At 37.1% G+C, this 22,776-nt stretch overlaps 4 protein-coding genes across 9 annotated transcripts; 1 reads left to right on the top strand and 3 right to left on the bottom strand.

Moving 5' to 3' along the window:
- Positions 1 to 2,317: 2,317 nt before the first annotated feature.
- Positions 2,318 to 8,030, bottom strand: vap (RAS p21 protein activator vap). Of its 4 annotated transcripts, none has more exons than XM_090159236.1 (19): positions 7,995 to 8,030; positions 7,222 to 7,521; positions 7,006 to 7,155; positions 6,806 to 6,941; positions 6,542 to 6,730; positions 6,399 to 6,483; positions 6,197 to 6,341; positions 5,903 to 6,123; positions 5,757 to 5,839; positions 5,296 to 5,696; positions 5,153 to 5,229; positions 4,918 to 5,090; positions 4,696 to 4,855; positions 4,491 to 4,633; positions 4,312 to 4,427; positions 4,093 to 4,247; positions 3,864 to 4,030; positions 3,678 to 3,800; positions 2,318 to 3,611 (listed from the first exon to the last, which is right to left on the bottom strand). In XM_090159236.1, exons 1-19 carry the CDS (start codon positions 8,018 to 8,020, stop codon positions 3,534 to 3,536), a joined length of 2,928 nt encoding a protein of 975 aa, XP_090015362.1. In that variant the 5' UTR covers positions 8,021 to 8,030; the 3' UTR covers positions 2,318 to 3,533. The 4 variants fall into 4 exon arrangements, with proteins under 4 accessions (XP_090015362.1, XP_090015363.1, XP_090015364.1 ...); XM_090159237.1 differs by having other exon boundaries at positions 7,891 to 8,028; XM_090159238.1 differs by having other exon boundaries at positions 7,222 to 7,482; positions 7,891 to 8,022.
- A 22-nt stretch (positions 8,031 to 8,052) lies between these two features.
- On the top strand, positions 8,053 to 11,181 carry LOC149926585 (uncharacterized). Of its 3 annotated transcripts, none has more exons than XM_090159233.1 (4): positions 8,053 to 8,278; positions 9,948 to 10,401; positions 10,461 to 10,678; positions 10,743 to 11,181. In XM_090159233.1, the coding sequence occupies exons 1-4, from the start codon at positions 8,240 to 8,242 to the stop codon at positions 11,049 to 11,051; spliced, it is 1,020 nt and encodes a 339-aa protein (XP_090015359.1). In that variant the 5' UTR covers positions 8,053 to 8,239; the 3' UTR covers positions 11,052 to 11,181. The 3 variants fall into 3 exon arrangements, with proteins under 3 accessions (XP_090015359.1, XP_090015358.1, XP_090015357.1); XM_090159232.1 differs by having other exon boundaries at positions 9,945 to 10,401; XM_090159231.1 differs by lacking the exon at positions 8,053 to 8,278 and having other exon boundaries at positions 9,696 to 10,401.
- A 50-nt stretch (positions 11,182 to 11,231) lies between these two features.
- Positions 11,232 to 12,986, bottom strand: LOC149926584 (protein phosphatase PTC7 homolog). Its single transcript, XM_090159234.1, has 5 exons — positions 12,445 to 12,986; positions 12,200 to 12,379; positions 11,937 to 12,135; positions 11,623 to 11,876; positions 11,232 to 11,556 (listed from the first exon to the last, which is right to left on the bottom strand). The coding sequence occupies exons 1-5, from the start codon at positions 12,731 to 12,733 to the stop codon at positions 11,471 to 11,473; spliced, it is 1,008 nt and encodes a 335-aa protein (XP_090015360.1). The 5' UTR covers positions 12,734 to 12,986; the 3' UTR covers positions 11,232 to 11,470.
- A 6,063-nt stretch (positions 12,987 to 19,049) lies between these two features.
- LOC149926583 (kelch-like protein 10) lies at positions 19,050 to 21,793 on the bottom strand. Its single transcript, XM_090158663.1, has 6 exons — positions 21,446 to 21,793; positions 20,819 to 21,230; positions 20,400 to 20,759; positions 20,162 to 20,331; positions 19,657 to 20,101; positions 19,050 to 19,589 (listed from the first exon to the last, which is right to left on the bottom strand). The coding sequence occupies exons 1-6, from the start codon at positions 21,640 to 21,642 to the stop codon at positions 19,275 to 19,277; spliced, it is 1,899 nt and encodes a 632-aa protein (XP_090014789.1). The 5' UTR covers positions 21,643 to 21,793; the 3' UTR covers positions 19,050 to 19,274.
- Positions 21,794 to 22,776: the final 983 nt, after the last annotated feature.

Raw genomic sequence — 22,776 nt, 5'->3', positions numbered from 1 at the left:
GTATGTCCATTGAAAAGTAGTCGGAAATGAAGGAAAAACATTTAAATATGACGTTTGCGTGAAGTTCCATCCCTTTGGCCCAAGTATGCCCCCTTTAAGCGCAGGTATGCCCATTGAAAAGTACTCGGAAATGAAGTTAAAACAATTTATTATCAAGTTTTATTATTGAAATTAAATTAAATCATTTTAAAGTAATTTAAACTGAATAAAAATGTCGGTAAAATGGATAAAGATTCAAAAACTTGCGCAAAAATGAAGCTAAAACGCTTTGTATAAGCTGGCCAAGTTCGCTCTTATCTTAGCTTATGGTATGCCCGTGCTGTAAGCTAAGATAAGAGCGAACCAGGCCGATTTGTATAAGCTAGGAAAATTTCTGGCCAAATTCGCTCCTATCTTGGGTAATGGTATGCCCGGTATGCCGGTATGCTTTTTAGTGAGGGTCCCAGTGGGATCCTAAAACTAATCGAGAAAGTCTAGCAGACAATGCTATCGCGTTTGAAAAATTTCTCGGACCAATTCCACCGTTACGTCCTAAGCAGATGCTTATCTCCTGCACGATAATGCGTTTCTGCGCGGTAATTTTGAAAATTTGGCTTAAAAATGCGTTTTGTCAATTACAATATCTTGAAATCTAGGAGATATAAAAATAAATGGATTTGAAATTAGGAATCAGCGACTTAAAATTAGTATAATAGGTAGGGAAACTCAAAATCTCAAAATTGGTCGATAATGCGTTTCTGAAATGTAGGGCAGAACAGCAGGCAGGGAATTAATAAGAATAGAGTAGAATCACCTCGTAGCTTTGGCCATGGCCGCCATTTTAGGCGCGTATTTTTCTCTATAGGGAAAAGCATGGGTGACGTTGCGTGATGTAGCACTGACACTACTCTATAATAAAAAGTAGGGGAGCCAAGACAGATCCTTGGGGGACACTCTGATTCATATCGTTCCACTCAGAGGCTTCGCTTTGTAGGACCACCCTTTGTTTACGACCCGGTAGAAAGTTTTCTAGCCAACCTAAAGCATCCCCTTCAATAGAGAAGTAGCATTCTGTAGCTTTGGCCATGGCCGCCATTGTGGGCGCGAATTTTTTATGAATAGGAAAAAGCATGGGTGACGTCGTGTGACGTAGCACTGTCTTTACTCTATTCCAGAATCCCGAAGCGCCTGGAGTAGGACCAGAGACCGCGGTAGGACAGAATGGGGGATGGAATCATTAAAGGCCTTAGAAAAGTCCAGGAAAATAATATCGACACTGTAACCCTCATCTATCCAACCGGACCACGCATTAGTGGCTTGGAGTAGGTTGGAGAGACGAGACCGCTTAGCACAAGAAACCATGTTGAGAAGGTGTGAAAAAATGTATGCTATGCATGGTAGTAATTTGGTGGTGGCAGTGGCGTAGCTGATGGTCCGCAGGGCCCGCGGTGCGGGGGGGCTCAAGCTTCGGGGGGGCCCCGCTAACCATAAAAAAAAATTAAAAAGGGGGCCTCATAGAAATTTTTGCGGGAGGCCTCGTTCTCAGCTACGCCACTGGGTGGTGGGCCAAGTGTTCGCAAAGTTTTGGGACCTGAGTCACCTGATTAAGATTTCTAACGGGGCGGAAAATCGTAGGGTCAGACCTGGTCCCTTTCTTGTGGATTGGATCATTGGGGTCACATGAGTCTTTATCCAAGGAGCAGGGAGCTCGCAGAGATCAAATGAACAGGAAACGAGTAAATATATGGGGCAAAATAGAATGTTAGATAGGGAGTTAAGCAAAAGCGGGTGAAGACCGTCGGGACCCGGGGATTTAGAGACTACGAGCTTATCCAGAAAAAAATAGAATATCCCCAGGCTTCCAGGAGAAAGTCGTAAAAAGGGCCTTCGCTGTAGGTCAAGTCATGGAGCTTCTAGTCTACCTGTTTTCTATCTCTATGGTTGGATGAGGTATTGGAAAAATAGTTTTTTACATTTTGGGGGAACCATAACATCCCTGTATTAATTAGTTCAAGATCAAGATAAACCATTTAGTCAAACTTATGTTTTTATATAAGTTATTGTTATATTTCCCTTGTTTACACACGCCAAATTTCTTAAAAAACAAATGAAACTTTTCTATTTACTGAGAGCCACTTAGCAGCCATTAGTTCGTTTAATTGCTGGTTTTTAGGGCTCAGCAGACCTTTTGCACTTAAAAAATGATAACGTGGCTTACTCCTATACTATGACGCTAGTGTTACTGAAATTATCAAATTAAGAATAAATAAATTATATTTTATTGTAGAAATCTAACTAATTACATATAATGGAATTACATATCTTACGTTGGAACGAAATGAAATATTTCCACATAAAACATTCTAAACTTAATTGGAGCAAAAAGAGATTGAGAAGAGATTCACATAAAAATTCCCTGCAAAATTCTTTTTAATGTTTTGAAGTGTCAATCTACTTTTCTTAAACCCCTTAAGCTTTGTTTGTACATAACATTTTTTCAATAATTATATTCAACCAAATGTTGGAAATAAATTTAAAATTCGCTGTCTTGTTATGTACAAAATGGTTATGTACATTTTTAAACCAGCACCCTTGCAAGCTTTTGGTTACTTTGAACATAGCCATCTGAATTTAAACTAATATACCAACAGCCTATTACAGACTTTGTATTTAGACATTTAAAATACTAGTAATTAATACTTTTATCCTAAACAATTTCCAATTCCTTAATGGCGTTTTCCTTTTGCTCTCTCAAATGACAATTCAATTTTTATATCAGATTACTTTACCAGAGCGATCTGAAGTGGTAAAAGGAATTCGACATAAGTAAGCAGAGGCAGAATCAGTTTAGTGCATTTAAAAAAACTTAGGAATTTAGGGTCCAAATTACGGATTCCATTTAAGTAATACTGATAAACCCTAATTAATACCAATTTAAATTTAAAAGACTTAAGTAATTTTAATATAAAACAAATGCTTCAAATATTTTAGAAAAATAGTTAAAAATTATTAAAATTTCTACACAATTATAAAAACAAGTAAATGAAGACCAATATGTAAAAAATTTCAGCTTTTGGGTAAAAAAATTTGGAATGTGATGAAATTAACTTAAAATAGGACCTCAGGACCTCAATCACTGACTAAATGCACCAACATTTTTATAAAGTAAACTATAGTAAAAACTATAGTCAAGGATTACGCCATAGTTCTTTCCAAGGTAGATTAAGTATAAAACCAACTTTGAATCGAACTATTGGGTAAAAATTGGCCGAAATCTAGGAACACTGTATTAGGTTACTTGACTTTTAAAAAAATTTAACGATTACAAGAATTGAGGGAGAAATTCACCAGAAATGTATCTAGACCCAAAGGGGAAAGCTTTAACTTTAGAAAATACTTTTGGTCAAAGTTACCACGTGTGAAAAAAATAATGAGATTCGCAGTTTATAGTTACTGTATTAAAATTGCCTTTTAGACTATTTATCTCAAATCCATCCCCCCAAACTGTTAAAATATATATTGATCATTTGAACGATGCATCATTATATTAAGCACTACCTAAGAAGTTCAACGTAATGTTGTTTGTGTTTGCTGAGCATTTCAGTCACGGTGATTAACCGTTTAAGAATTGGCTGAGGGAGAGAAACATTATTATTAAAATCATAAATAAATCAACAAAAACGCCTTATTATATTTACCCTATTTGCGCTTAAATTTTGAATTTCTTCTTTATGAGACGAGCATATATGATGTAGCGTGGCTAAGTCTCGCGAAGGGTCAATATTTATTGTATCTTCAGGTTCAGGACGTTCAGGAACATTCTATTTTTATTTAAATTAGAATTTTAATGCTACTAGCTCATGTTACATTTCCTAGCAACTCACCGATATATCATCTAAAAATTTTATCATACGATTTTTATTTTTTAAAATGAAAGGATTGACTACTTCCATCCACTGTTCTTTGGCTCCAAATTCGATTAAATTTGCCAGGCTTTGAAGACACTTTGCAACTAATATTAAACTTCGAGAGGATATTTCCGAGGGTGTGTCTACAGATCAATAATAGGAAAAAGTTAATTATGGAATTTTTGACGGAAATAATTATTATTACCATTGATTAGATTGAATTGCCTCGGATTTAAAATAGCCGGACATAGCAATCTAAGGAATATAAACCCACTAACAACTCTAGTTCGTACAAGAGGTTCATTTGGCCACTTAGCAATAACCTTCTTCTGCAAACAATTGCAAATGTATCTCAAAGTCCTGCAAAAATCAAGTTAATAGTAAGAGTCTGAAATGGAAAGCCATAGTTCCAAACGGAACGGACTTTGGGCAATAGTCGACAGATGCAAACATGGATTCCATAATTTCATCCAGCAACGACAACAAATGTTCAGCATTGGTGCAAGCCTCCGAAGGGCTATCCAACTTACTGGGATTCAACTACAGAAAAGATAATTATTAGAAAATAAAATTATTTTTCATAGAGACAAATGATGTATTTACTTCGCAGGACTGTCTTCCATCCATTACTTGTTGAATGCAATTCTGAACAGCATGCTGAAGAAAATTATGAGCAGTGTTCCTCATATACTGATCCATTAAAGTCGTTGTTAGAGTAGCTGCTCGAAATAATGTCGATGTTTCCTCTAAAAGTAAAATTTGTAAATCAAGCTAGACAGAACTAACAATTTGTATATTTATATAAAACCTTCTCTATCAATTTCTCGATCATTCATAGTTTTGAGCAAAGTAGCTTCTTTTTTCTCAGAACGAAACACCCTCAATATTGCGTGAGCTAAAGGTGTTCTGTCTCTATGACAGATATCAGCTAATACCCTGACAATTTCCAATTCTTCCTCCAAAAGAAGCTAAAACGTAAAAATTAATTTCAGAGATAATCAAAAAGTAAACAGAAAAATCTTAGAATTACTTCTTTAAGGGCATTATATTCCGCTATTGGCATAATAATTTCATGAACATAACGAATTCGAACCCTTAATGAGCCCCAATCTTCTCTGACAGGAGGAGTCAATCCACTGAGTGCAAACCAATCCTCCTCTTCCTCACCACTAACCAAATTGTCTAAATCTACAGTCATTTCAGCTGTAAAAAATGGAACATTAGATGACCACCTTTTTCTTAAATATAAAAGTAACCATAATCACCAATTTCTAAATCTTTGGAACGTTTTCCTTTATTATAAAGGGTTATAGAGAATGACGTTATATCAGTTGGAACATCCCTAAAATAATTCGAGATTTGATCAATGCGATTAAAACTTCACAAGAATGAAAAGGCGAGACATTACTCCAGTAAGAATTCCTCCTCCCAAATTGGGTCAGGTGGACATTTGACTTGAGTGCGGCACACTTTTACTTGATTGAGCGATATTATGCAAAAAGGGTGTGGCACAAGTCGTACAGGCAAACGGTGAGCTTCTAAAAGGGTCAAATGCAAGCTTCGGACCTCTGTTACATTATGATTTGTAGTTTTTATTGGTCTACACAGCTGAGGAGCGCAGAGTCCTTTCAGAGCCTGCACCCATGCTTGGGCTAGATCAGCCGAGCTAGCACAAAGATAGTAAACAACGCTCATACAAGGCAAGGCTCGTTCTACCAGCTGGAAACAATTTGGTCTTTCAAAGAGACTGTCGTGGACACTGTATAGGAATGTGTAGCTAAGTTGAATTAGACCTTTTGGTTTCATTCTCTGAAAACCAAATTAAGATTTACATATAAGCAATGAGAATAATAAAAAATACGCAAATACCCTTGGATTATCATAAAATAAGAGTTGCTGCTCTGTTGCATTTAGAACAAAATACAGATTCTTCCATTTTCTATTTGTTTGACCTACCAGAGTATGGTTTTTTTTTAACATAGAAAATATTTTCAGAACAAAAACTAATAATTTACTTTTCTTATTCAAGTATCCTTTCATTCTAATACTTTTATTTCGTTTTAGTATTCCAAATTCACGGCTTTCACGCAGAGTTGCATACACGTCTTGAGTCTTTTGGTTGTTTTCGTTGCGAGTTGGTCGTTGACATTCAAATGGTACCTTCAAAACAGGATCACCGAGAGTGTGACCTTCCACTATTTGTTCTACTTTATAGCGATTTATCACAGCTTCAAGACTAAATTAATGGTAAGACACTATAAAACTCATTGTCCACCTTTAAATAATAAAACATAACCAAAACTACAAACCAATCAAAGTGTCTTCCACCCATAACATAACGATTACCTCTTCTTTCAATCCTGAACCTTTGAATGGCATTATTAATATGAAAAAACAAAGAATAGTTTCCTGGTGAATTGTCACTTGGTCTAACAAGAAAACTGCCAGGCCCCACTGAAACAAAAAAATACATAAAAATAATTCAACCAAATGAAAACACAAATAACTAACTTTTCGCAAGCTTATCTACAGCCGCTTCTTTTGTTAGGGTGCCATGAAACCATGGATAAATTTCATTTGGATCAACACTATCATCCTGTCATAAAAATAATTATAAAACAAATAGCACCAGATAACATCATCTTTAATCTTACCAAGTCTTCGACTAGTTCTTTGAAAATTAGCCCACTTTCTTGCGTTCGGTGAAGGGTAACCCATAGCCAACCGTCTCCAATGTCATTGTGTACAACAAATATGTCCCCCTTTTGGAAACTCAGTTCGTCAGAGTCTGGTATCTTTGTATAGGGCAATATAGCTACCACTCTTTTCTTATCATCAACAGGCTGAAATAAACCAAATAAATTATTACAAAGGAGTTTAAAACTGATAAACCTAAATTAAAATGTTAAAGTCAATACTTCAGGAGGAGACACTGGGTGCGTGAGGCGTTCCTTTTTTAACAAGTCAGAGCAGCTAGTGTAGTAACCAATTAAATCAGATAGGGAGTCAAACTGTCTTCCTCCGATATAAAAATCTCCACAGACTGCTGTAATCCTGTATATAAGAAAAGCAAAATATTACTCTACAAATTTGAAAAGATTCAACACATTGAACTTACCGAAAATGGTTGATTCCAGTATGGCCTAAATAGGAAAGAACATAGGAGCCTTGCTTTCTGTCACTCTCCCTAACCAAGTAGCTCCCAAGTTTCCCAGCAGTTTGAAGCCTTTGTTCAGCAGTGAAGCGGTCTAACCTTCCATGATACCAACTAATCAAATAGTTCTATTACTCAAAATTCAACTAAGGTTGAGTCATGAATAGTTCAAATTCGCACTGTGTTTGTGGTGGAGCATTAAGAGAGACATTGACGTTATCTTCCAAAGTATCTCCTTCCGCAGCAAAAGGGTCAAATTCATCTTGAAGGCTTCCTTCTTGAGTAGGATCATCTTGACTACTTTGGCCGTGACTAGTTGCCAATGCACCTTTCTTAGGTCTTTCTTGTTCGTATCTCCCGCAATGGTCTGCCATGCCACTGGAACCACCAGGGAAGACACAGTGGAAAGCCGAGCTGTTCAGTTCCGCAGCCAATAAAAGGCTTTCTTGTAGAAAATTCATTAATTGTAGTAGAATATTACTGTAATATACAAATTTAATGAATTAACTGCAGGTAATCTGATCTAGCATTTTTAAAATTTTTAATACATTATGACTATCGCCTAATTTACAAGGGGGCCTTGGACTAACAAATACAATATCAATAATCTACTAAATAAAATATACTATACTTCCAAATAAAGTAAAGGCTGAGATAAAGACCCAAAGGTTACCATTTTGCAGGTCCGTTACTTAATTATTAAATTTAGACATGGTTTAATGTTAGGAAAAGGCGAAAAAAAGTATTGAGATTCAGAATACTACTTGTACTCGATGCTAGTTGATAAAGGGAAATTGGGCCTTGGTTGTTAATTTAATAAAGTTCTTATAAAAAACAGAACACACGTACCTAAGCGAACAAAATAATCATCATAAGCACATGTTAAGTACGGTTACTTGGCCATTTTAATAAAAAAAATTACCGTTTAAATAAGAAAAAACATTTACGTGTACTTTATATCAGTCCGAAACGAAACCATCAAACGAACTATTCACAAAATTCCAACTTTTTAAGCAATGCTGCCAATGCAGGTAGATGGCGCACGCGGCACGCATGCTGCACGCCTTACAGAATGCCATCTATTGTTATTAGAAAAGACTAGTTTCGCCCGCTGTGGGAAAAAAATTAAATTCTGAACAGCAGTTCGACGATACAATCAGTTGTTTATTTTGATTATATATGTTCGCAATAATTTGAAATGAATTTGGTAACAGAAGAAACAGGAAATCTGGCATGGGTATGGCTTAGAATTAAGATAGTTATAAGTTAATAAGTAAGAACTTTTATGGTCATCATAACGAAGCTTTTGTTGGGCCTTGGTCGTTAAGGTTCTCATGGAGAACTCAACAAAATTCCCTTGGGCCTTGCATCCTGTCTACATTGTAACATGGATTAATTAACCTTATTAGGTTATTTAATCCATGATTGTAATTTGTAATTTTCGATTGATATAAGCGTAATGCAAGTTAATTAATAAGGCCGTATTTTAAATTCAGTTTCCAAAAGGGTTTCAGCTAAGGCCCGGCTTTGATAGTTGCAATGTGAAATTTTTGCACTTTTTAAACCCCTTAAATGTTTCCCCATAAGAAGTTAATCAAAATATCATTAAAATATGTGAAGAGGCAATAAAGGCCAAAATATATGGGAAGGACAGAAAAGTAAACCAGAAGGAGGCTAAAGTAACAGATTTTTTTAGTTCATTAAAGTTTACTTTTCTCTCCTATGGGAATAGAAATTGAGTAAAATGTTTGTCTTTGAAATTTTTTTTTATTCAAAACATTGATGAAAAATCTGTTACTATTGATTTCCTGAAACTTTGTGCCGTGTTTTATAGTTGAACCATATATATCATTCGTAAACTATGTAATTTCATTGTTTTGGATAAGAAATATCTTTGTTGTAGGCTAATTTTTATGGCAATTGTAAAATGGTTATAGGTAATACCTAAAAAGCATAGGTGACTGCCACCTATGCTTTTCAGTTTATACGGTGGTTATAAATGGTTTCACATTCATACTTCTGTGGCATCCTTCTCCAATATTAACACGTCTTTATAAATATTACTATATACCAAGAACCAACACGAAATTGGCTGACAAAAATGCCAGATGTGAGGAGGATTCCACTCAGTCTATGAAATTTTTTTAAAAGGTATGTACACCTCAAACCAAAGCCTTAAGAAAACTATAGCTTTACGGGCTACCGTAATATCCAAGTGCCCTTATTACTACTCAAATTATTCACTTAAGAGTAGTAGACAATACCGTCCTTGATGGCAAAATCGTGACTAATTTTTTTCTATACTCATGTTGTTTTATAAACCTGAGTATATTTCATCACCTTGATTGAAGAAACAAACATCAGCCTTCAGAAGATGCCTTTGAGTTTTTGGAGAATGAAGCCCTCCAGCTTTTTTATATCAGTTCTATGTATTATCATGAGCACTCTTTGGTATCAAATGGAATTGGCAGTGGTACCAGAGTCGTGACTATTTTGTACACTTTTTTATCACGGGACATAATAATTGTCGATTGCGCTGTTATTTTTCTGTTTTGATGCATTGTTAAGTATGGCATTTTTTACCATTTTCAAAAAACCTTCAGTGACATTATGTCCGTCAACCAACTAAGGTGAGAATTTTTTGTTATTAGTTATAGCTATAAATGTATTTCAATATGGTGAATTTTACTATGCTTTTCAAATTTTGAAATAAAATTTTAGTAAAAACTAAACTGCATGAATAGTAAAAAGCATTTAAAATTGATTTACTTATGATTTAAGTAGTTAAGGTCGTGTTGTTGAAGGAAGCCACATGGAACTAAGATGAAAACCATAAAGATTTTAACATGCCATCATTTATAACTTATTTTCTTTATTTTCCCCTCAACCTTATGTTTTTCCAGCAGATTAAGCCAGATGACTTTGATGCCAAAAGTGAGAGGAAAGTGGAAAGGAGAGATGCTGTTGATAAATCAAAATCTAGAAGTCGAAGTAGAAGTTTAGAGAGGAGTCGTCATCATAACCATAGAAGCAGGCGTAGCCGTAGCAAAGAGAGATCTCGTCGAAGCAAAAGCGGAGAGAAAAGATATCGCAGCAGAAGCAGAGACCACAGCAGAGAGAGGAGGTCAAAAAGAAGTGGGAGAAGTAAAAAGGATAAAAGCCGAGAAAAAAGGCGAAGCCACAGCAGAGATAAAAGAGACCGAAAATACTATCCAAGGCGAGGAAGTGAAGAACGCAAAAGTCGTAGTAAAAGTCCTTTCAGACCTAAAATTGCATCAAAAGCTGCTCTAAAATTCATTGCGCAACAGTCTAAAGAATCCTTAGCTGTAAAATTGGCCGAAGTTACTGGTACTAATAATGGTATACGAATTTAGCTAAACTAATTAAAATTTAATTTTATAACCAGTAAAATTTTCCAGCTGTTGAATCTGAGAAACCGAGTAATCTACCACTAAACCTCTTAGGATTATCAGGAACCACGACTATGACGCCTCAACTGGTTCTGCAACAGACCATGGCAGCTATGAGTACTGGTTTGCCCAAGTATTACAACCCAGCCGCAGTTAACCCTCTCAAATATGCTGAACAGATGCAAAAAAGAAAATTATTATGGAAATCAAATAAAGAAAAACCTGAAGTAAGAAACTATTTACTTGACAATCACGCTATGATTTGGTATTTATTTTACTTTGTTTTTGTAGACCCAAACCAAATCAAATTCAATTTGGGCTAAAACTCATTTCAATCAAGATCAAGATGGGAAAATGTCCGCAAAGTTCCGCAAACTGATGGGTGTGAAAGAAGATGGTGCTTATGATGTTGATAAGCCCTGCAGTAGCTCTGCAATTAGTGAAGGTGTGGGCGCTGGAACTGAAGTTATTCAAAAACAAGAAGCCCTGTTCAGAGATTTAGATCAACAATATGAAATGGCTCGCACACACACGCATACTCAACGTGGAGTAGGCCTAGGCTATAGTTCTCAACCACAAACTTTAATTTATCCCAAGTAAATCCCAACAATTTCATGTAAATAATTATGAACCCCGCAACCGTAATTGTTGTTGCACTATTATGCGTATGTAGTGTCCAAAATGTACGTTATGTAGCTCACTTGCGTAATTAAAAAAAGTGTCATTACCATGACTGCGTATCACATTTTATTTTTACTTATGTTGTACCATTGTTTTACTATTCCTTTTTACAGTTTGTAGCAAATTTAAGCCAGTTTTTTAGACTTTTTACTCAAAGGAGTTTAATCTTTCAGGGTACAAATTATAGAACTCTATTACTCAGCCTAAGGACTAATGGCAAAAAAATAGAAATATTGAATTTAAAAAGTTTTTATCAACAGTCTTAAGTGAGATAAAATTAATTAAAAATGCTATATTCAATATTTCTGCTAAAAAGTAAGCGATAATATGATATTCGCTCAACCAAATTCATTTTGTCTCTCGTTTTGGAGACTTGCTGAACCAACTGAAGCCAATAAAATAGTAATATCATCTGGTTTTCCACCTGAATTAAAAAATAAACAATTAAAAAATTATTAGGGAAATTAATTCTTATAATTTCTTTTTATACCAGTTATATCGATTCCATTATCTCTGGCCCTTTTTGCAAAAGGAGAAATATATGTAGATGCAAATGCGAGACTTCGTGCTTGAAGAGCTAAGGAATTTACAGCTTGTTGTATATTTTCCACAGTGTGGTCTTTGAGTGTTGCTAATTGGGAGATTATTTGTCCATCTGATAAATTGTCGAAAAGTCCGTCTGTTGCGAGTAAAATTAAATCACCAACTTCCACAGCGAAAGACGAGGTATCAGCAGACTCTGGGCTAATTTAGCCAATATTATTAGTTAAGATACATTGAGGGTCGTAAATGCTTTTTTGGTACCTGTCATTCAGAACAATATCACGAACTCCGGATGGAGGTAATGAGAGCTGGAAAGGTGTGTTAAAATAATGTTGTTGTTCTTGAGAACGATGAACAATTCTTCCATGTCGAACAATTAAAAATCCACTATCTCCGATATTTGCAGCGTAAACTGTTCTGTCAGAGTGATTTAGAATCAATATGCAAGCGGTACTGCTTCCTGGAAATAACGCATATAATTTGGTTAGTTTGCACAAACAATTCAAAATTTTATGAATCTTAACCTATAATATGATCCTTATTTTCAATAAGTTCATAATAACTAGCAGCTAATATCTCTGTTGGGCGTGTCGGATTGAATCGGCCCATTTGAACTATTCTCTCACAAGTTTTCATTAAGGAAAATGAAAACTCTGAAGGGTCTATTCCATAGGTTCTCCAGCCACCAACCCCATCAGCAACACCTAAAATGCCAAAACTCTAATGTTTAAAAATAACTGAGCTTGGAACTTAATTGAAAAATTAATACCCAAGACATCGGAGGATTTGTGGTGTGCTATGAAACAGGCATCATCACCAAATCGCCCATGCTTAATCAGTGAGGCTGAAAAACCTTTCCAATCTTTGGGAAACCCGCAAGACGCAGTTAAAAGTTTAAGTTTTTCGTTGTGTTCATTTTCCCTTTCTTGCTTCCAATTACCAAGGCCCGATTCTGCATCAACGGGATTTTGCTTACTAGAACACGAGGAACTTCTACATTTAACACCACTAACTAAAGCTCTGGTAATGGTTCTACCACATATCACCACAGTATGCATAGCTAATTACTTGCTTAAAAATTTAAAATAGAAAAACACGAATAGTGATTGGGCTTCTTGGCCATTTTGAGGTCATGGTCCTCTCCTCATGGAATATCACGTCACTCACGTGGTTCGTTTTGTTTACCGGATAAATGGGGAGCGAAGAGCGTATTTCTTTTCCCCTTCCGCCTTTATATAGGGGCCGCTGAATAGTCTCGCAAATGATTAGTCTCGAATGTGAATAACACCAAAATATTGTCCAAAGTGTACTGCCGTGATTTGCACAAAGGCATTAACGACCATTTTTGACATTTTAATGTTTTAGTTTTATCTGGGTAAGTTGGTGGTGCTGATTCTGAATCTGAAATTAGTTTGTTTCTAGCCCTCTTAGGTTTTAAGATATACGCTTGTCACAAAAGCATTATTTCGGTACTTTCAGGGAACTACTTCGCAAATAGGCATTAAGCGCCATCCTTTACTTAGCACAAAAGCATTTTATGGGTTTATCCAACTAGGCTCCTGGGTTCTCTAGTCACCGGCAAATATGATACAAATAGAAATGGTGTAAAAAAATCAGTTCAGCATGGAGACCTGGCGATTATTAACGATCTTTGTGACATTTTTAAAGTGGCGAAAATCAATTAATGTTAAGTTCCTACCTTTGTTTTGCCTAGTTTTTTAATTGGCTGTCATTAGATTTCGTCTGTTGTCAGTTTTTTCTATTTTCGTTTTTGTTTTTTAATTTTTCCTCTTCTTTGTTCTGGTGCTAAGTCCTTTTATGTAATTTTGGAGTGTGTGGTGCGAAGACCCCGCTGTCATAGGCACCAAATAAATATCTTTCTTATTTTGAAAAAAAAAATGGGTTTATCCAATCAGCATTAAATGCTTTTGTGCGAATAATTTAAGTAATATGAGATTACCTTTAAATAATTTGCGCAAAAGCATTATTGCCTTTGTGAACATTTAAAACTCAAAAAATACCATGCACATCGGAATTTAACTTAAAAAGCGGGATAAAGGAACCGCTAGTTTCAATCAGGAACTATAAATTTAAAAAGAGCAGAAAAAATACTACTAGATAGGATATTTTCCAGAAAATTCTGAGGGAAAGTTTTTCATTGATAAAAAAAAGCAACAAAACTGAGTTTTTCTTAAAATGACGTTTTGGTCGTTAATGCCTTTGTGCAAATCACGGCAGTGTACTAGTCTCGAATATGAATAACCATGAAACTGACTAGTCTCGAAAGCTCAATGTGCGGTACTGGAATTGGCTCGAAACTGACTTCACTCGAAACTGATTAACTGAACAGACTCGAATCGGAATAGTTTCGAAACTAATTTCACTCGAATTGGAATAGTTTCGAAACTGATTTCACTCGAATCGGAATAGTTTCGAAACTGATTTCACTCGAATGAATCGGAATAGTTTAGAAACTGATTTAACTCGAACCGGAGTAGTTTCGAAACTGATTTCACTCGAATCGGAATAGTTTCAAAACTGATTTCACTCGAATCGGAGTAGTTTCGAAACTGATTTAACTCGAATCGGAATAGTTTCGAAACTGATTTCACTCGAATCGGAGTAGTTTCGAAACTGATTTCACTCGAATCGGAGTAGTTTCGAAACTGATTTCACTCGAATCGGAATAGTTGCTTAAAAATTTAAAATAGAAAAACACGAATAGTGATTGGGCTTCTTGGCCATTTTGAGGTCATGGTCCTCTCCTCGTGGAATATCACGTCACTCACGTGGTTCGTTTTTTTTACCGGATAAATGGGGAGCGAAGAGCGTATTTGTTTTCCCCTTCCACCTTTATATAGGGGCCGCTGAATAGTCTCGCAAATGATTAGTCTCGAATGTGAATAACACCAAAATATTGTACAAAGTGTACTAGTCTCGAATATGAATAACCATGAAACTGACTAGTCTCGAAAGCTCAATGTGCGGTACTGGAATTGGCTCGAAACTGACTTCACTCGAAACTGATTAACTGAATCGAATCGGAATGGTTTCGAAACTAAACAGTCTCTAATCGGAATAGTTTCGAAACTGATTTCACTCGAATCGGAATAGTTTCGAAACTGATTTCACTCGAATCGGAATAGTTTCGAAACTGATTTCACTCGAATCGGAATAGTTTCGAAACTGGTTTCTATGACCTGACGGCCGACCAGTTCTGGTGGAAAAGCACCAACCCTGTACAAAACCAGGTGCAGCTGTTTATCCAGACGGGTCTTTTTCACTCAACGTATTATTAACCACTGGAATGAGCTCCCCTCTGCCGTCAAAACTAAATCCTCGGTTGGTTCTTTCATGGCCAACTTTGATGTCTCGCGCATCTCTCGCGCTACAGCGGCCATCTCATTCGTTGACGTTTCTGTGTTAACCTATGAGCAAAAGATGTGTATGACGTCAGCGCCCCTAGCGGATTATTATTTTTAGTAAAGCTTTTACATTGAAGACAATATAACAACCGAGCGTGGCGCTGACCTCCTACACATTATAGTACAGTTTATAGGGGGAAAATCCTTGCTCGCGGAATTTCGACGAATGTGTTGGCCGTAGTAGCGCGTGATCAAAGTTGGCCGTGGTTCTTTTAAATCACGTTTGGACAAGTTTCGGGGCTGGACCTTCTAGTCATCCCCATTTCCCCCTTGTAAATATCTGAATTAGTTTTATATTATTGTATAGTGTGTTGTACTATTTACCGCTCAATCTCTTTAGCTTCCCCGATTCGCTTGTTGTTGTCTGTACATAATAATTTGTACTGTTCCGCTTAGTTTTCTTATTATCCGTATTATTTACAATCTCATCAACCTCTTGCCCCCTTTTGTTAATTTTTTTTATCTATATCTCTGTCTTGTGTTGGTAATCTTGTTTTGTATTATTATTGTTTTTGAATGCTTGGTGTACGTAATATAAGTGCGTACTCAGGAGCCCAATAACTGTATTTCACTTTCTCTATCCTGACAATAAAGCATTATTATTATTACTCGAATCGGAATATATCTTGTAAGGTCATTTTTAGTCGGTTTTTGGTCGTGAACCTAAAAAAGACTTTTAGACTAAAATTCGACCCCGACCCGACCCCTTCGTGCTACAGGGGATAGTTTCGAAACTGAACAGACTCGAATCGGAATAGTTTCGAACCTGAACAGACTCGAATCGGAATAGTTTCGAAACTGAACAGACTCGAATCGGAATAGTTTCGAAACTGATCTCACTCGAATCGGAATAGTTTCTAAACTGATTTCACTCGAATCGGAATAGTTTCGAAACTGAACAGACTCGAATCGGAATAGTTTCGAAACTGATTTCACTCGAATTGGAATAGTTTCGAAACTGATTTCACTCGAATCGGAATAGTTTCGAAACTGATTTCATTCGAATGAATCGGAATAGTTTAGAAACTGATTTCACTCAAACCGGAGAAGTTTCGAAACTGATTTCACTCGAATCGGAGAAGTTTCGAAACTGATTTCACTCGAATCGGAATAGTTTCAAAACTGATTTCACTCGAATCGGAGTAGTTTCGAAACTGATTTCACTCGAATCGGAATAGTTTCGAAACTGATTTCACTCGAATCGGAATAGTTTCGAAACTGATTTCACTCGAATCGGAATAGTTTCGAAACTGATTTCACTCGAATCGGAATAGTTTCGAAACTGATTTCACTCGAATCGGAATAGTTTCGAAACTGATTTCACTCGAATCGAAATAGTTTCGAAACTGATTTCACTCGAATCGGAATAGTTTCGAAACTGATTTCACTCGAATCGGAATAGTTTCGAAACTGATTTCACTCGAATTGGAATAGTTTCGAAACTGATTTCACTCGAATCGGAATAGTTTCGAAACTGATTTCACTCGAATGAATCGGAATAGTTTAGAAACTGATTTCACTCGAACCGGAGAAGTTTCGAAACTGATTTCACTCGAATCGGAATAGTTTCGAAACTGATTTCACTCGAATCGGAATAGTTTCGAAACTGATTTCGCTCGAATCGGAATAGTTTCGAAACTGATTTCACTCAAATCGGAATAGTTTCGAAACTGATTTCACTCGAATCGAAATAGTTTCGAAACTGATTTCACTCGAACCGGAGAAGTTTCGAAACTGATTTCACTCGAATCGGAATAGTTTCGAAACTGATTTCACTCGAATCGGAATAGTTTCGAAACTGATTTCACTCGAATCGAAATAGTTTCGAAACTGATTTCACTCGAATCGGAATAGTTTCGAAACTGATTTCACTCGAATCGGAATAGTTTCGAAACTGATTTCACTCGAATCGGAATAGTTTCGAAACTGATAGTTACAGGGGGAAACTATATTAATTAATTAATGTTATTTTAAATTAGTAGTCTGCTAAATCTGAATTTACCAAATTGGATATAATTGAAGATAAACCTTCATATAAAGTTCTAGACTCGGTTCTAGATCCAATGCATGAAGCTGATGAAGTAGATTAATTACTGCAAGAAATAATCACCAATCATAATCATGTAAGTAGAACTGTATGTATCTAGTGGCCTGCTGAAGTGCATTTATTAATCTCTGGGTTATTGAGTTCAAAAACATATTCGAGGCACTTCAGTAAGAAATAAACACCAATCATAATCATGTAAGTAGAACTGTATTTATCTAGTTGCCTGCTGAAGTTCATTTATTAATCTCTGGGTTATTGAGTTCAAAAACATATTCGAGGCACTTCAGTAAGAAATAAACACCAATCATAATAATGTAAGTAGAACTGTATTTATCTAGTTGCCTGCTGAAGTTCATTTGTTAATCTCTGGGTTATTGAGTTCAAAAACATATTCGAGGCACTTCAGTAAGAAATAAACACCAATCATAATCATGTAAGTAGAACTGTATTTATCTAGTTGCCTGCTGAAGTTCATTTATTAATCTCTGGGTTATTGAGTTCAAAAACATATTCGAGGCACTTCAGTAAGAAATAAACACCAATCATAATCATGTAAGTAGAACTGTATTTATCTAGTTGCCTGCTGAAGTTCATTTATTAATCTCTGGGTTATTGAGTTCAAAAACATATTCGAGGCACTTCAGTAAGAAATAAACACCAATCATAATCATGTAAGTAGAACTGTATTTATCTAGTTGCCTGCTGAAGTTCATTTATTAATCTCTGGGTTATTGAGTTCAAAAACATATTCGAGGCACTTCAGTAAGAAATAAACACCAATCATAATCATGTAAGTAGAACTGTATTTATCTAGTTGCCTGCTGAAGTTCATTTATTAATCTCTTGGTTATTGAGTTCAAAAACATATTCGAGGCACTTCAGTAAGAAATAAACACCAATCATAATCATGTAAGTAGAACTGTATTTATCTAGTTGCCTGCTGAAGTTCATTTATTAATCTCTGGGTTATTGAGTTCAAAAACATATTCGAGGCACTTCAGTAAGAAATAAACACCAATCATAATAATGTAAGTAGAACTGTATTTATCTAGTTGCCTGCTGAAGTTCATTTGTTAATCTCTGGGTTATTGAGTTCAAAAACATATTCGAGGCACTTCAGTAAGAAATAAAAACCAATTAAGTAAGAGTGTTTAATTAAAATTTATAAATTGGAAAGCACGTCAGACATCTTTACACTGGGTTGCGCTTCAAAATAAAGTTTTGTCAATATAAAAACCACTTTAGCTTACGAAACAGGCAAAAACGCAGAGATTTGAAGCTTTCACCTTTAAAACACGCTTTCATCATATGAAGAAGCAAAATCATCTATTTCAAGAAAATGTTCTGAATATTGAAAAGAAATTTGGTCCAGCTTCAACCGAATTGTTTAAATTTTTGAGAAAAATGGAATGAAAATTATAAAAAAGTTAATTCGTAAAAAGTCTATTTTTGTGGTGTACACATCAGCGGGTTTGGTGTGAAATTGGTTCCAGCTGAAAACTGCCTCGAACCTAGAAGGTATATAATATGTTTCACTTCTACGACCTAGGTGTGTACTTACCTCGTAAGAGATCTAGAATTATGTGATTTGAGAAAACCAAATACGTATTTGAACTTTGCCTGTATATATTTTTATTATGTTTTATAATTAAGATGCGTAAATGAGATGTATCGTTGTCCGTTCCATTCGTTTCCCGTATTGACTTTTTTTACATTACTTAAGGTTCATAGAGAGGATCAGGTCGCGTTAGGAAACGCTTAGTGTAGACGCAGGTTTACTGCGCGCAGACTGTTTACCGTACACGTTTCCCTACACGAAGTTTTCTACTAACTGTTATTTCTTTTTACCATTCACTAAGCGCTCACTATAGATTTGTGATAAGTAACAAACAGGTGTATCGACACGTAAAATGTTTATTCTTTCGACTTTTGTGCATTGCAAATAATAGACCACGGTTAAGCCACCCTCTTGGAAATGTGAACGGGAAAACTTGTAGCTGAGATTAGAGTTTATGAGATAAGGATACTTCTACACTCAGCTATACAAGTTTCCTCTACACGTTTTCTTTATACATTTTCAATAATGGTAAAATTTGGCGTCATTATACCCCAACACGCTTCCTCGGTCTAGTCAACCCGCGCATCTTCTAAATCGTCTTCATCTTCGGCATCACCTTCAATTATGGTATTTAGAGGCGTCGAGGGATTAATTCTTCTTATCAAGCGTTGTCGCTTTTCTTCGGCCAGTTGGTCTCGGTGGCAGCAGGCGTAAGAGCTGGCGTTGGGGACCTGATGGACCACGCACACGTCCAGGGCGGATCTCTGCAGACTCATGTCCGTGGCGTCGAACCACTGTCCAATCTTGATATCGAAATACTCGACCTCCACGGTGGTGGTGAGTCCGTTGAAGCCTCCGACGACAAATATCGTCTCGTCAATCACCTTAAAACTCTTCGTTTCACTCTAAATTCTAATTTATTTGGTTTAAAATAAAACTAGTTTTCCCTACTTCCATTGCAAAATTACTCCTCGGGGTTCGCATATCGGGGATGGACACCCACGCTTCCGATCCTGGCGACAACCTTTCCCCGCTGCTCAGTCTGTGGACGCCGTTAAACCCACCGATGACGTAGAGGCACCCATCGTACGTCACGCAGGACAACCCGCTTCTTAGCGAATTCATTCTTGGCGGGATCAGCGTCCACTCGTCTTGACTCGGGCTGTAGTACTCCACGCTGTCCAAAACCGTTTGCCCGTTGAAACCACCAGTTATGAAAATGAGCTCGTTGAGAGTGGTCGCGCAGGCGTCACTCCGTTGAAAGTGCATCGGACTGACGTGTGACCACTGATTGAAGCGAAAGTCGTACTTTTCCACCGAGTTTTGACGATGGTGCCCGTCATATCCGCCCATGGCGTAGATAAACCCGTCTACTAGCGCCACACTGACGTAACATCTACAACGGAGCCCGTTAATTTTATTAATATACAAATAGTTATTCCGAAATACTAAGCACCGTTTGCAGTTCATGGGAGCGATTTCGCACCACGTTCTAGTGACGACGTTGTAGCAGCGGCAACTTCGAAAATACCGAGACCCGTTGAAGCCACCGATGACGTAAATTTCGAGCCCCATGACGACGCAGCCGTGGTAGGCCCTTGGTCCGAGAGGGTCAATTTCCGGCACCTTTGGTCACGAATTACGTAAAAATAATTATCCGTGGCAACGGTGGCATTTCTATAATTAACAGCTACTTTGGTGAAGCGGTCGGCTCGAGTGTCGTACACTTCGATGGTGTCTGTAGCCTCGCCGCCACTCCAGCCCCCAATCACGAAGAGAAGGTCTTGAGGAATTCTGGGAATGGCGCATTCCGGCGTAATGGCTACGTGACCCAGATCCCCCAAATGATCCATTTCGTGGAAAAAATACAAAGCTTCCGAAATGACTGGCGCGCAGAACTTGTTTGACCAAACGTAACTGTGCTTCTGGATCTCGTGGGTTATGTATTCAGCGTCAAGAAGTCCCAATCGCACTGTCCTTAGCAGCAACGCGGTTTGAGGAACTCTATGTGGTCGGTCGTACTCTAACCAGCGAAGCGCGGCTCTCCAGACGACCTACAACGAACACCCATTGGCTCGTGAAGATACATAAAATGGTTTTACAAATGTCGAACCTTTTCGTCCCGAACGTTCAGATGATCGTTTTGAAACAATTCCAGCGCTTCTTGCAGGGACAATTCGAGTAGTTCTTCGCTAACCATCGATACCTCTTCGAAATTGTACAAAAGAAACGCCTGAGCCTCGCCGGCCAGTTTGCGACTGAAGTGAGCCGAACCGAATTTAAGAAAGCCGATGCAATTCTCGCAGCCCATGATGTTGATCATGTAATTCTCGCAGTCTCGAACCATTCCGTCAATCATGAGTTGATTAGCTCCCTTTAGGAGCATTTCGACGTTGTCGTCATCGATCTGAGATTCTCGGGTATAGGAGTACTTCACGACTGATTCTAAGACTTCGATGGGTATACCTCCGATGCCTATGTCGTCACGATCTTGCAGACCGTTTTGCCAGTTGGTAAGAAAGGACCTAAATAGTTTAGTCGCGTTAGATGATATCGAAAGCTCCACCTCGGTTTAGGCTTAGATTAGCTAGCGTGTCCCAAATTAATTGTCAGCGGATTACGTTATTGCGTTTCTTCTCCGTGGTCTCCGAAATTGGCGAATCAAACGCTAGGCTAATTTTTTCGCTGTGATTTGGTTAGGTTAAAAACAGTTGCTACATATACGTCTAGTTACACGTACCTGAAGAATGGACTGCATGAATAAAGTATTATTTTCGAGGCTTTGTCTGTCGACTCGGGTGGGTCGGTGCTGATCGTCTCTTTTCCCTGCTCAGAACAGTAGAAGTAGGTGTCCGCTTTGATGCATTTCAAAACTGTGTCGCATTGTACGCCGTCTGTCCGCAGGTCATTCAAGACTTTCTTTAACGAATTATTCATTTTAGTGACCTTGAATAATCCGCACACTTTGTAGACTTTGAGAAATCTCTCGTTGATGTGTATCGCTTGTTGTAGTTTTCAAAAAATTCGAGCCTATTTAACAGTTTTATCAATTTTGATATTGTCCATCTTCCGAAATAAATGGTAACCGTCAAAATGAAGGTTTTAATTCGAAACGCGTGACTCGCGACGCTAGAGCGTGCATTTTTCTTCGTCATTCGTATATTAAATCGAGCCCCGAGATTTTAAGATAACAAAAACCATCTATATTGGACTATAATGCAGTTACATTGCTGGATCTTAAAATTCATTTGGCGTGTGAAAGTACGCCACCCTGTTAGGGCATTAAAGCAGGTAAATAATATATAAGACATCTCTGATGACTTTGGGGTATTCATACAGAAGAAGAATAAGAAGAAGAAAATAAGCCTGTTATACCTCACAATGTAAAGGTACTGTCACGCGCAAAAACGTAATTTTGAAATCGGTCAATTACGGTAAAAAGTAGAAAGGTCCATAATAAAAAGCGGTAAAAGTGCTAAACACTAACAAATTTAAAGTAATGATAAAACTTACGAAATACTCGGACCAAATAGATCTTCCGAGTCAAAAAGCAATAAAAATGGAATTAAAGCAAGTGTCGGCTAGACGTCAAGTAATAAAAACAAGATAGTTAAGCTACATTTTGACCCAAAAGGCGGATACTTATAGGTACCCTTCGCGTTGATTGGCTCGTCTGTAAATTTGACGGTAACTTAAATTATAGTAATTTTTAAGTATAAATTTTATATGGGATATATAATTATGGTTAAAGTCTACTAAGTAGAGTATAAGTTGTCCAATTATAATACTCTACAATGATTCTCTGACGACATTATTGTTTCGCTATTTTTAATTTTAGTTTCCTTTGCCATTAATAGAGGGCACCAGGCTCTCCAGTAAAGTCGTTTTTCCCAAGAATCGAATAGACTCATTGCCATCTCTAATAACAAAGGTCATATCATAAAACGGGTGGCAATGATAGAGCCGACAGTTGCTTTAAAGGCCGAGAAAAGAGATTCCATTTTCTCGTGCGCGAATTTAGATCCCCGCAAAATTGAGTGACAGCGTCGACAGCTTGACCGACGGCTCTGA

Source organism: Leiobunum rupestre, chromosome 9 (genome assembly GCF_980474605.1).
Source record: "Leiobunum rupestre chromosome 9, qqLeiRupe1.1.hap1, whole genome shotgun sequence".
NCBI classification, from domain to species: domain Eukaryota; kingdom Metazoa; phylum Arthropoda; class Arachnida; order Opiliones; family Sclerosomatidae; genus Leiobunum; species Leiobunum rupestre.
This window is presented reverse-complemented; position numbering and strand designations above follow the sequence as displayed.

What these genes read in the sequence shown, in the direction of transcription:
- LOC149926585 (XM_090159231.1), top strand. Translation starts at nt 9,888, where the DNA reads ATGCCATCATTTATAACTTATTTTCTTTATTTTCCCCTCAACCTTATG. An exon ending in AGTTACTGGTACTAATAATG is followed by an intron (nt 10,402 to 10,460) that starts GTATACGAATTT and finishes AAAATTTTCCAG; the next exon opens with CTGTTGAATCTGAGAAACCG. An exon ending in CAAATAAAGAAAAACCTGAA is followed by an intron (nt 10,679 to 10,742) that starts GTAAGAAACTAT and finishes TTGTTTTTGTAG; the next exon opens with ACCCAAACCAAATCAAATTC.
- LOC149926583 (XM_090158663.1), bottom strand. Translation starts at nt 21,642, where the DNA reads ATGAATAATTCGTTAAAGAAAGTCTTGAATGACCTGCGGACAGACGGC. An exon ending in TGAACGTTCGGGACGAAAAG is followed by an intron (nt 20,760 to 20,818) that starts GTTCGACATTTG and finishes TGTTCGTTGTAG; the next exon opens with GTCGTCTGGAGAGCCGCGCT. An exon ending in GAGCCGACCGCTTCACCAAA is followed by an intron (nt 20,332 to 20,399) that starts GTAGCTGTTAAT and finishes TCGTGACCAAAG; the next exon opens with GTGCCGGAAATTGACCCTCT.
- LOC149926584 (XM_090159234.1), bottom strand. Translation starts at nt 12,733, where the DNA reads ATGCATACTGTGGTGATATGTGGTAGAACCATTACCAGAGCTTTAGTT. An exon ending in CAAATCCTCCGATGTCTTGG is followed by an intron (nt 12,380 to 12,444) that starts GTATTAATTTTT and finishes TTGGCATTTTAG; the next exon opens with GTGTTGCTGATGGGGTTGGT. An exon ending in TAATGGAATCGATATAACTG is followed by an intron (nt 11,557 to 11,622) that starts GTATAAAAAGAA and finishes TTTTTAATTCAG; the next exon opens with GTGGAAAACCAGATGATATT.
- vap (XM_090159235.1), bottom strand. Translation starts at nt 8,020, where the DNA reads ATGGTTTCGTTTCGGACTGATATAAAGTACAC. An exon ending in ATGGAAGACAGTCCTGCGAA is followed by an intron (nt 4,428 to 4,490) that starts GTAAATACATCA and finishes TCTTTTCTGTAG; the next exon opens with TTGAATCCCAGTAAGTTGGA. An exon ending in AATTTTTAGATGATATATCG is followed by an intron (nt 3,801 to 3,863) that starts GTGAGTTGCTAG and finishes AAATAAAAATAG; the next exon opens with AATGTTCCTGAACGTCCTGA.